Source organism: Enhydra lutris, unplaced genomic scaffold (assembly GCF_002288905.1).
Source record: "Enhydra lutris kenyoni isolate GAN:26980312 unplaced genomic scaffold, ASM228890v2 scaffoldscaffold27, whole genome shotgun sequence".
In the NCBI taxonomy this organism is placed as follows: domain Eukaryota; kingdom Metazoa; phylum Chordata; class Mammalia; order Carnivora; family Mustelidae; genus Enhydra; species Enhydra lutris.
The window spans coordinates 13,695,391-13,707,613 of record NW_019154111.1 but is presented as its reverse complement, the minus strand read 5'-3'; the positions used below and the strand labels follow the sequence as shown (position 1 = coordinate 13,707,613).

The following is a 12,223-nucleotide window of genomic DNA, read 5'->3' as shown; positions in this document are numbered from 1 at the left end:
CAACATAGTCACATGGCCTTACCCCTAGCTGTAAGGGAGGCAGGAAATGTAATCTTTATTCCAGAAAACTGTGCGCGACTAAAGATCAGCCATTCCACCATTAATAAGGAAATGGAGAGAATGGATATTGAGAAAGGCAACTAAGCATCTATCAGATGGTTTTTGTGCTAGCTTTTGAGGCTTGATGGGGGCAAGTAGGAAGGGTAGACATCTTAAAGACATTTGAGTATTGCTTTAGATTCTGTTTAGAGCCGAAAGCTCACTTCCCTCATAATTAGCTTTCTAGACTGGGCGCTAAACCCTCTTCCACATACCACAGAAATGGGCTAAACAGACTTGCAGAGAAAACAGAAAAAGCCATCTTCCCCACTGAAGGGGACTTTTGGCTGTCTCAATGGCCAAATACATACAAACTACGTATTTAGACCAATCAGCTAGACTGTGGCAGGCAAGTTCAACTCATCTCAGCGTGTTAACTGCCATCACTTTTGGACTGTGTTTTGCTTGCAGAGAAATGTCAACCTCAGAACGGGGTCTCTTGATCCCATCCCTAGAGACTATTCCATGGAGGACATTTGTCCCACGTGATAAACAGAAGAAAACAAGGAACATGAATGCGGCAGTTGCTTTACCAACCAGGGAGTGGTTTCAGGTGCTGGAACGGGCAAACTAGAAGCCACTAGACGAGGGGCAGATGGAACCAGGTCAGCAGAGCCTCTAGACCTTTCAGCCGCCGCTCTGACTTGATAACGAAATGCAAAAGTAATTCTTCACACTTGTACATCACATGCACTGGTTGTCCGATTACTGTTCTGAGTTGATCATATTTGATTTTGATTTGATAATACATAGCTTAGTAAATTCCGGAATTTCGTCCAAATTAGAATATGATTCCTCCCCGAAGCGGACTTGAATAGCGGTCAGCCTGCTTCCTTCTTTGCCCTTGACCTAGCCACTGCAGGGTTTGGGGCTCTTGCTTTCTCCGACTCCAGGCTGAGGAATGCTGTCACTCTCTGAGAGGGGGAATGTCTCGTTGATCTAGCGGAACTGGCCCAAGGCGGTCCCCCCTTCTCCGCTGGGCACCCTCACAGAGCCAGCCTCTGGGGAAGAAACTAATTGCGTGGACTCCTCCTTCAGTGTGACCTCCTGAGGGAAACAGACCTGCAGAAGTAACTACGCAGGCAGAGCAGAGCGCGGAGCAGAGCCCTGCGATTCCTTCCAAGACGGGTAAGTGTCCTCCGGATAAACACAGCCTCATCACAGCTGGGAAAGGTGGGGTTTGAAAAGGACAACAGCCCTTGAAACTGCTTGGGGTAGGTTGCATTAAGAGTAAGGGAGAGTTAAGGATTCCCTGCGGCTCAGTCAGTTAAGCAGCTGCCTTCCGTTCAGGTCATGATCCCAGAGTTCTGGGATCAAGTCTCTTATCGGCTTCCCTGCTCGGCAGGAAGCCTGCTTCTCCCTCTCCCCCTGCCCCTGCTTGTGTTCCCTCTCTCACTGTCTCTCTCTCTCTGTCAAATAAATAAAATCTTAAAAAAAAAAAAAAAGATTAAGGGAGGGTTGAAAGGCAGGGAAGAAAATACCCTCCCAGCAGCTTTCCTTCCTTGCTTCCTGCCTGGCTCACCCCTTTCCCAGCAACCTCTGGGGGCACTATGTCCCCGGGTTCCGGACAGGGGCTGGGGACTATTAGGGCAGAAACAAGCCCTCTGCATGAAAAGAGAGGCCCCTCTGCATTTTCCTTTCCCACAGGCCTGCCCTGGTTTTTTCATGATGTCATCCATTCATCATTGTGAGCTGATTGGCGGTCCCAGGCCTTGGCCAGCCGCCCAGGGCCAGGAGGGAAGAGAGAGATACCAGGCCAAACTTGCAGCAGGCCCCTGAGCATGTGCGGAAATGTTGTCATCAGTTCCACAGAGAAAGACTCGGTGGAAATCAAAGAAGACAGTAAAAGTCACAAGATCTTTTCCAACATTCCCTTCCCTGAATGCCTGGGAAGAAGTCAGGGGCCTCTTGTCTGTGGATGGGGAGCCGAACCCTGGAGTGGGCTTGGGTGTAGAGGAGGGACTTCTCTGCCAGATGCTTCGTTCTCCAGAATTCAACCTGTTTCCTGACTCAGTGGTGTTTGAAAGCAACTTTGTCCAGGTACCCTTGGGTCGCTCACAATGGCACTCCTTGATTCTTCTCAACTTGTTCCCAAGATGTGGCTGGGAGAGTCTGTCCTGGGGCCTGGAGTAGAGTGAGCACTGAGGCAAGGAGAAGTCAGTGGGCCTGGAATGCAGATGACCCTGACTTTGCTGAGCCCCACACAGAGCTTTTTCTGCAGACACTTGTCATCGTGGGGACAGAGGTCAGGTGTTCTCTGCTCTGAGTAGAGGACTTGGTATCCGAACCCCTCAATGTGCTTCCTTCTCCAGGCTGTCAGCCCCAAGAGGTGAACAAAGAGGAGGCAGTGAAGGGGGCTGCCCTGGGAGGCTTCGTAGCAGAAATGCTGGTTGGTGAAAGAGCAGGAGCAGGGCCTCGAGAGGGACCAGGGCTCAGGGTCTCTGCCTTCTTGTCAGGGGGTGTCATTGTGCAAGTGATCTGCATGCCCTGAATCCTAGTTTCCTCTATTTATAAAAGGGATTGGCCCAAGCTGGTTGTTGCATGTGAACCCAGGAAGCAAAGGTGCAAGTACAAAGGGCACTTGGGGCATTTTTTTTAAAGATTCATTTATTGGGGCACCTGGGTGGCTCAGTTGTTAAGCATCTGCCTTCGGCTCAGGTCATGATCCCAGGGTCCTGGCATCGAGCCCCTCATCAGGCACCCTTCTCAGCAGGAAGCCTGCTTCTCCCTCTCCCACTCCCCCTGCTTGTGTTCCCTCTCTTGCTGTCTCTTTCTGTCAAATAAATACAATATTTTAAAAAGAAAGAAAATGAGAGAGAGAGAGGAAAAAAAAGAATAAAGATTTATTTATTTATTTGAGACAGAAAGAGAGCATGTGTGAGTGCACTGCACAGAGGGAGGGGCGGGAGGGGGAGAGAAACTCAAGCAGACTCCTCACTGAGCACAGAGTCCACAACTGGGTGTGGGATGGGCTTTATCCCAGGACCCCAAGATAGTGACCTCAGCCAAAATGAAGAGTCAGCCTCTTAACCAACCGCGCCACCCCGGGGTCTCTCTGTGCATTTTTATTTCCTTGCCTGTTCTTCCTTTCCTCTGGCCGAGTGGAACCCAGAATAAACAGACCTTGGGAGCTGCAAGGGAAAGTGCAGGAGGTAATAGGGCCCCTCAAAGAATGGAGTAAGGACACATTTTTCAAAGAAAATCCAGGAAACAGTGTGGGAAGGAGTCACAGAAATGTGACACAGGACCGGGAACTCTTGGGTTATAGTTCTTGTGGGCAATTGTTAGTAGGTGGTGGGGTAAATACTCCTCCAGTTGTTGAAGCCATATAGGTTTAAACAGTGGTTCTCAACAGGTGTTGATTTCGCTGGTCACCACCAGGGGGCATTTGGCAACCTCTGGAGATATTATTGATGGTCCCAACTTGGGAGGCAGGGCGTGGGGAAGGGTTGCTACTAGCCTTTAGTGCATAGAGACGGAGACTGAGTAACCATGGTGCCTTAGTGGGGAAAGCCCCCTCCCCCAAACAAAGAATTAGCCAGTTCCAAATGTGGATAGGACTGAGGTTGAGAGACCACCTCTGCTAGAGTACGCTGCTGCTTCTGCCCAATGCTCAGGCTGTGCCCCTCGGGCTGCTTTGCAGGTCAGAAAGGGCAGGAAATGGATAGACATCTACAAACCCTCCAACACCATGGCCCTTGGGGTAACCTCCTCCGTGCCCTGCCTGCCCCTTCCCAATATCCTCCTCATGGCTAGTGTCAAATGGCACCAGGGACAGAGCCAGACATGGAACAGACCATCTACGGCCCCAAACATCAAGCTGAAGAGGTAAGCAATAGAGATGCAAACAGAGGATGAATGGGGTGAGGGGTGGACCCAAAGCGGAGGCTGCTTTGTGACTCAACTCAAAGTAGGGAGAAACAGAGAAGTCACTGGCAGTGACATTCCTTTTTTAGACAACAGTAGCCCAAGAGAGAGCGTGCACTGGAAGCATTAAGGCCAAGGTTGTGGGGAAAAGAGAAGTGTTATGTGGTCAGCAATGAGAAGCCAGTCAGCACACCCGCTTTCCTTCTTGCTGCTCTCACCCACTGAATCCATAGGAAGTCTCCCTGCCGTGGGCCAAGGGGCAAGGAAGCAGTGAGGTCCGGCAGATAGAGCACTAGTTATGAGACACGGGTTCCAGCCTTCGGTAGCCAACGACTCGAATCATTTTTGAGTCTCAAGGCTATCTGCCTCATCCCAGTTTTCCTACTGGTAAAACGAGTGGAACTAAGTCTCCCTTAAAACTGTAACATACAGTGACCTCAGACTCCTCTGGGAAGAAACAGTCCTTTTTGATATAAGTAATCTGTAGGATATCTCAAGAATCTCTAGAGATTCCCAGAAATCCAGACAAACCCTTCATTCCTCCATGTCGGCTCCGTGATAAACCTCGCCTCTATGTTCTGGGCATACCTATAGAAAGCCCAGCCCAGTTCCTTGAACTTTAGCCCCTTTGGGAAGAGTAGTGAAAGCACTGGGGTCAATGAACGGACAGGCTAGACAGCGCCACTCTGTGGCAGAGAAGGGCAGTTCCTTTATGCTATCAAGAAAGAAACCGGAAACTCCTGCTACCCGCCACCTTACCCCAGGGCTATCTCTCTCAAGCAGGATCCCAGGGAACACCAGCCTGAGAATCATGGCAGATTTCAGGGCGACACCCCAGACCCACCGAATCTGAGTTGCAGGGGATTTCTTCAGGTGTCTGCGTTTTAAACAAGCTCCCCAGGTGAATCTGGTCTCTGCAAATTTGAGCACCACGGTGCTGAGCATTCTCTCTCCTACCCCCGAAAGCCTCAGTCCTGTAGGAGACACTCCTCATATTAACGAAGACGGGGTTGGATCAGAAGCCACAGGGCTGCCACGGTGTGTCTTCTCTTGTGGCTTCAGGATCCTCCCACTGAAGTTCGTGGAGTTCCAGGTCTGTGACCGGCTTCAACGCATCTTGCGATTGAGGACAGTCGCCGAGAAGATCTACTACCTGAGGCTCCACCAGGACCATCCTGAGACTGTCTTCCACTTCTGGATCCGGCTGGTGCAAATTCTGCATACAGGGCTGTCCATCACCACCAAGGACCCAAGGATCCTTTTCACTCACTGTCTGGTACCCAGGATCAGCTGCAGCCCCTCGGGAGACACTCACGTAAGTGGGCACCATTGCCCCCTCCAGCAAAGGCCAGAGTCGAACTGTGGAGTTAGGTGAGCTGGTAGGTGAGCTCGTAGGTGAGCACCCCGTGAAGGCAATCCCTGCTTTAGACCTTTGCTAATCAGCTTTATTGGGGGCACAATTTACGGCCATAAAACCCAACCTTTTCAAGTGCACCGCACAGCGTTCTCAGTAACAGTACAGAGTTGGGCAACCATCACCCTACAAATTCCCTTGTGCCCGTGCACAGTCCTTCAAATATCCCTATTTTCCTGCCCTACGCAGCCACTGCCCAAGGCAGTCTCTATAATTTCTTATTTCTTAGAAATCTCGTATAAATGAAATCCTACGATACTAGTCTTTTGTGCCTGGTTTCCTTCCCTTAGCATGGTGTTTTTCAGACTCATCTAGATTGTAGCATGAGGCCACTTCTGCACAATCACAGACTATCTGTTTTCCTCTTCATTGCAGATTAGCATTCCGGTGTATGGATATATCACGTGTTCTTTATCCATTCACCAGTTGGCCATTTGGATTGTTTCCAGTTTTTGACTATTATGAATAATGCTGATGGGAACATTTGTGTACAAGTTTTTGCATAGATGTATGTTTCATTTGTCTTGGGTAGATTCTAAGGAATGTAATGGCTGGGTCATTTTTAAAAATTTTTTAAAGGTTTTATTTATTTATTGGACACAGAGAGAGCCAGCACAAGCGGGGGGAGCAGCAGAGGGACAGGAAGAAGCAGGCTCCCCACTGAGCAGGGGACCCGATGCAGGGCTCCATCCCAGGACCCCGAGATCACGACCTGAGCCAAAGGCAGTTGCTTAGCAACTGAGCCACCCAGGTGCCCCGAGAAATTAATTTTTAAAACATCTATTAAATTCCTACAACGGATATTTGATCTCCCTACATTTAAATACAAAACTAAGTAGCAGAAGCTTTACTAAAATTTATAAGAATAGGCTGTTCAGGAACGTATGAAGGTATGTTCATAAGAATAGATGATCTAGGGGCACCTGGGTGGCTCAGTGGGTTAAAGCCTCTGCCTTCAGCTCAGGTCATGATCTCAGGGTCCTGGGATTAAGCCCCACATCGGGCTCTCTGCTCAACAGGGAGCCTGCCTCCCCCTCTCTCTCTGCCTGCCTCTCTGCCTACTTGTGACTTCTGTCTGTCAAATAAATAAATAAAATTAAAAAAAAAAAGAAGAAGAATAGATGATCTACTAAATTACGTCTAAAGTTTTCAATGACAGTATTATCCTTAAGGCACCAAAGGCTATTTATAACAATTCAGGGGACAGAAACAAACAGAGATGGCCTCAGAATGGCCCCTCTGAGCAGCTGACCCAGCAGCCCAGAGGAAGAGCCCCAGTTCCAGCACCTTCATGTCTGGACTGTGATTAGGAAGATGCAGAGACCCCAAGGCCTTAACCATCTGGCTTTGTTTTTTTCCTCCACCTAGTCAGTACAGAAGAAACCCCAAGTCTCTCAGCCCAGCGAGAGCCTCATGCAGCTGATGGCCAAGGGGGAGAGTGAGGCGCTCTCTCAGATTTTTGCTGACTTGCACCAGCACAATGAGTTCAGGTATGTGCCTTAAATCAGGCCAGCCTCCTGTCCCTGCCACAGCCCAGATGGCCTGGGCCCTAAGATCCAGAAACCAAGCAAAGGGAGGAGCGTGAAATGCTGCCACTCAGGATCCAGGTTTTATCCTTGACTCAGAATAACCTTTACCCCGTTCTCTTTGCCTTAGTCTCCTCCACACAGCCAGAGTGGTGGGCCTGACTCCAGAGGAATGTCGTACAAAATAAAAAGTAACTCTTCGACAAGAAGAGTAAGTTAGTAGCATAGGTGGGAAAGGAAAACCTAATTTCTAACCCAGTTCCTAGTCCTTAGGGAGAAAAAGTAAAAACATTGTCTACTCATTGAGTGCCTTTACCTCTTCCCCTGGCCTCTGCCTAGCCTTCATGAAGCTTCTATGGTTGCTTTCTAAATGGATAATCTGTTCTGGAAAGCTCCATTGTACCGGCCCATGTCCTCTGTGCCTGCGGAAATGTCCCTGTATGTGCAGGTGCCTTAGGGCTGACAGGCACTGAGAGCACTTGGACCATAGGGCACTGCGACCAGAGGGCAAAGATGATGTGGGAAATCGGGGTCCTGGCAATCTTGATTTGTGGTTTAAAAGAAAAGGGTGGACAGAAATAAGTTAGGAAATGTCACCAGAAGAGAAAAACCAGGAAGGAAGGAGAGAGAGAGAAAAGAAAGAAAGAAAGAGAGGGAGGGAGGAAGGGGAGAGGAGAGGAGAGGAAAGAAAAGAAAAGGAAAGAAAGGCTTTTTTCTCAGTTTCAGGAGTGAACCAGCAGAGTTGGAGGGGACAATCTCTTATAGCGGTTCAGAGCTCACCCAGCCCTGGGCCCGAGGCACTGCTCTGACTGTGAGCCCTTGGGCCCATTGTTTCACTTTTCTGGCCCCAAGGGTTCAGATCTGCAGAATGGAAATAAATGATGGTAGTGCCAACCTCACCCAGAGAGCATAAGGTGACATGAGCTCATACACATCAGTCCTTGGCATGCTCCTCAGCAGATTCAGAGGTGGACGGAGGAAATCCTCAATAAATATTAACTTATATTATTAACTCAAACGTGGGCTGGAAGTAGAAAAGTATTCATGCAAGAGAAAGATGTGTCAGTTGCCCACTGCCTAAGAATTTATACCGGAAGTTGTCACTCTATGTATGTATCAGAGGCTTAACTACAGAGATCGGTAGTTAAGAAATTTCTGGGTGAGATGTCACATTGCTGAGCTGGAGACCCCTGGACTCTAGTAGAGCAAGATATATTGAAGTAACTTACTGACCCTCTCAAAATCTGAAATCATGGGTTTTTCTTTTGTCATTACCCTTTGCTTCTATTTATACTCCTGGCCACCATTCAGTCACCTGGCCACACCCAGCTACAAGGGAGCTGGGAAATGCACTCACCAGCGTGTGTAGCCACGTGCCCAATACAAAGTCAGAGGCTCTGCCGCCCACAGAAGGAAGGAAGAAGGGGGTCTATGGGCCCGTTGTCAATCTCTGGCACAGGCAACTTTTAATATTTCTGGAAGGTCAGAGGGGACTTAAGGCCAGAAGGAGAAATAGGCTCTACCCAGAGGAAGGGTGGAGAATGCTGCAGAGGTTGAGGGAACAAATGAGGCTTCATCCTGAGGAAGAGATTGGTGAGTTTAGAAAAAGGGAGGGTGGGCCAGTGCAGAAATGGCAGTGATGGGAGGACGGAAGGAGAAGTGGGCAGGGCCGAGCCAGGGCCTGGGAAGCCCTGTGAATGAATTAAGGCTTTAGTGGAGTGGGAGCCTCAGCCTCATTTTAAACTGGGAAGTGACGTGATCCAAGGTGACGCTGGCTGTCCAGGTGACAGTTGATTTGAAGGGAGGGAGCCTAGGTGTGAAGAGGCCGGCCGGTAAACTGAGGCAACCTCATCTGGGCTGTCATGTCCCGAATGGATCAGAGGGCTGTGAGAAACAGGGAGAAATGAATTTTTGCTTCACTGTTCTCTCAGGAATTGCTTTGGACGGACATTTGGTCTCTTCTCTTTAATTTCCCAGAACGAAGCCTCCAGTGATGGTTTCTCTCTCCTCATCCAGGCAGGTTCTAGTCTGGTCACAATTCTATCAGTTTTTGCACATTGGCAACAACAAGCAACTTACAGCAAATAAAATGAAAGGCTGAGACAAAGGACCAAACAAATGGAGTCGCACCCACTCTTCCTCAGCAAAAGCAGCAGCAAGGGCTCTGCTCCCACCTCACCCTCCTCTCCCCTCCCCCTTCCCTAGTTTTTCTTCTGGTACTTTGTTACCAGGGTAGCCGCAGCTGGCCTTTTTCATATTTATATCTGCCTCTAAAGCTTTTGCATCAAGAAAAATATGACTAGAAACAAGATTTGAAATGAGAATTTCATGCTCTGTTCTTTTCCTTTTGACCTTCGTTTCCTTGATCCTGAAATGGCTGGAGTTCCAGGAGCAGCAAAAAGACACAGACCAAAAGGGACAGCTCAGGTAACGGAGGGAACAGGGCACCCACGTCTCGGAGAACTTTCTGCCCCACAGATGTAGGAAGAAGGTCCCCTCCAGCTCCCCATCCCAGCTTCCTCAGATCTCTGTTGTCCTTCCATACCTGAGTCTGACTTCTTCTAGGCTTTTGGCCACACTCAATTTGGCAGCAAGTCTTAGCGATTTCTCTCTTCGAAATGTTTCTGATATGCTTTCCTTCAGTTCTACCCCCACAGATTCTACCCTAATCCGCCTTATCACCACATGCCTGGCCCGTCCAGTGATCATCTGCTAGTTTAGTCATTCATTTACTCATTCCAAAACATGCAGGGAGCCCTTGTAAGTGCCCAACACTGTGAAGTCCCAATGAAGGAGGACACAGTATCCCCTCAAAAAGGTTTATAATTTGGTGGTCAGATGGGTAGATCCTGAAATCACAAAACCTCTCCTTCTAGGAAACATTCAGAACTCATGCCTGGGGTACCTCGGAAGCACAAAGACAGGGGTCCCTCACTCCCCCCAGGAGGCTGTTGGGGAGGGCCTATGAGCTGAGTCATAGAGGAGGGGTACAGGCAGGGCCGGCAGAAGAAGAGGAGGCAGAGCCTTCTGAGAGACAGAGTCTGTGTGAAAGTGCATGACACATTCTGGAAACAGCAGCCGGTTCCCTAGAAATTGCCAGGTTCTAGTTTACCCCAACAAATCCACTCCTTTTGGCATGCATGACCCTGTGCGAACTTCCCCCCTTCCCCATCTCACCCGATCCCTTTCTCCCCCTCAAATAGAAGCCCTGTGCCCCATCTTTTTCTCCAGCCCAAATCTGCTCTAGGTAAGCCTTAGCTATCCTTCCCCATGTGTTATTCATCCCGTCTGCTCCCTTCCCCCTGATGCTCCACCCACAATCCTACCTATCTTTCCAGATGAATCCTTCCTTGGTCATAACCTCTCTCACATTATTCCCTACTTGTTTCATAGGCTTAAGTCTCATTTCTTCAACCAATATTCATTCTTCTCATGCCTCTGAGTTATCTGCAGTGGCAAGCCCAGGATTAGGAAAGCAAAGGGAGCTCGAGAAATATCCGTGCACCACACCACTAATAAATTATTCCTACAAACTGGTTCGGGAGGTAGCCAGAATATCGTGTTATATTTAGGGATTTAGAGGAATGCGTAGATCTCAGAGAAGCTCTGCCGACTTTCTTCCAGTCCAGGGATTGCAACTCAAATGTCTGCAGGTGCTATGAATGGGTAGGGAGTCTAGGTGTCCTGTAAGAAATGGCTGACTTTTCTCTCCACTCCATTGTGAGTTACACCCCAGCTGGACTGACCCTTGGTTTCAGCACTGAGGAGGGAGTAGGAGGTGATGGGGAGGGTAGCATCAAGAAAGTGAAGGTTTCCATGAAGCCTTCAGTTTTCACCATGGTGGAACACAAGTCTGGTATTGCCAGATACTCTGATTTCTCAACAAAAGCCAAAAATCTGGATTCTTACGTAACACAGCCCCTCCCCCATAAAAACTAAAACACAGTCCAGGCTGATACTTAGTGGGCAAACACAACATATCTGGAGAGCGAATTCAACCTGGAGGCTGCCAGGTCATCCAGTCCCTGCTCTAAATGGTGGGTAGAGTTGACTGGTCCATATTCCCCCAAGCCTGAGAATGCATTCTCATGTCATGTGAGCGATGATACAATCATGATGCATTAATGTTTTCACACAAACATTCCATCACACACACACACTCAAAACATACTCCATGAGATTATGGTTGAAGAAGACAGAATAAGTCACACTTATTTCTAGGACTCGAGAGAACAGCTGGAATTTCAGAATCATGAGGTATGTGTTGTCACGGGAACTACGACGCCCATGCTGTCCTAAGGCTGATTTCAATGAATCATCCTAGGATGTCCCCAGGACTCTTTACTTTCCTTGGAACTGAAGGAACCCTTTTTCAACTCTTTGGTCCAGATAGTATACCCTTTGAGTTTGGAAGGACAATTATACCCCAGCCTCTGGGAACTTCTGGATGAAAAGAAAGATAGAGCTACCTTTGGAAAAACCAGTGTCCCAAGGCTTACCTGTGTGGCTGAACCTTTCAACTCCCCCATCAGTGGGTAGTGCGGCCCTACTGCAGTGCTTCCCAAACTATACTGTGCAAGCAGCCCCCTGGAGATCTCGTTAAAATGCAGATTTTAAGTCAGTATTGTGCATTTCTAACACGCTTCCAGGTTATGCCAAAGCTGTTGGGCGGCAAGCCACCTTTACAGTAGCTGAAGCCAAGTGGACTGAGAACAGGCTCAGGCTGAAGGGCATCTGGGTTCAAGGCCATTGCCATTTCAGCTAGCTGAATCTCCTCGGGAAATTCACTCAGTGATCCTCTCCAAGCCGTATTGGTTCCCTCCTTTTACTGGCACTGCCTGGTTCAAATGAGAGAATAGTTAAAACATGGGCTCTAACTGCCTGGCTTTGAATTCTGGCTCTGACTCCTCATTATATGACCCTGGGTAAGTGACTTAACCGCACTGGGCCTCAGAGTCCTAGTAAGATGGGGACCAGAGCAGCGCTGATCTCTCCAGCTCCTTGTGAGAATTAAAAGAGCTTTAAGGCGCATGATGGTTGGGGACCATGCCTGGCTCCTAAGAAGCACCCCACCAGTGTTGGGCCATGACTGCAAGACTGCTCTGTGAATTAAAGGTACAAACAAATGCATTCCCTTTATGACCTAGAGAGAGAGACTCACAGAGAGGATGGCATCCCTTGCATCCGCGACCTCAGCTGGAGAAATTCGCTCACTTATGGAGAGTGGGAAAGAGAGAACCCCTCTGGGCCGCAGCCTCTTTCGCTCCTCAGCACCCTGGCAGCCTCCACGGGGCTACAGCTGGCCCCACTCATATAG

At 48.9% G+C, this 12,223-nt stretch overlaps 1 protein-coding gene across 1 annotated transcript; it reads left to right on the top strand.

The window, feature by feature from the left end:
* Positions 1–1,890: 1,890 nt before the first annotated feature.
* LOC111151907 (family with sequence similarity 71 member F1) lies at positions 1,891–12,223 on the top strand. The gene is made up of 6 exons (XM_022510120.1): positions 1,891–2,139; positions 3,743–3,927; positions 5,029–5,285; positions 6,753–6,870; positions 9,296–9,333; positions 12,054–12,223. Exons 1-6 carry the CDS (start codon positions 1,891–1,893, stop codon positions 12,221–12,223), a joined length of 1,017 nt encoding a protein of 338 aa, XP_022365828.1.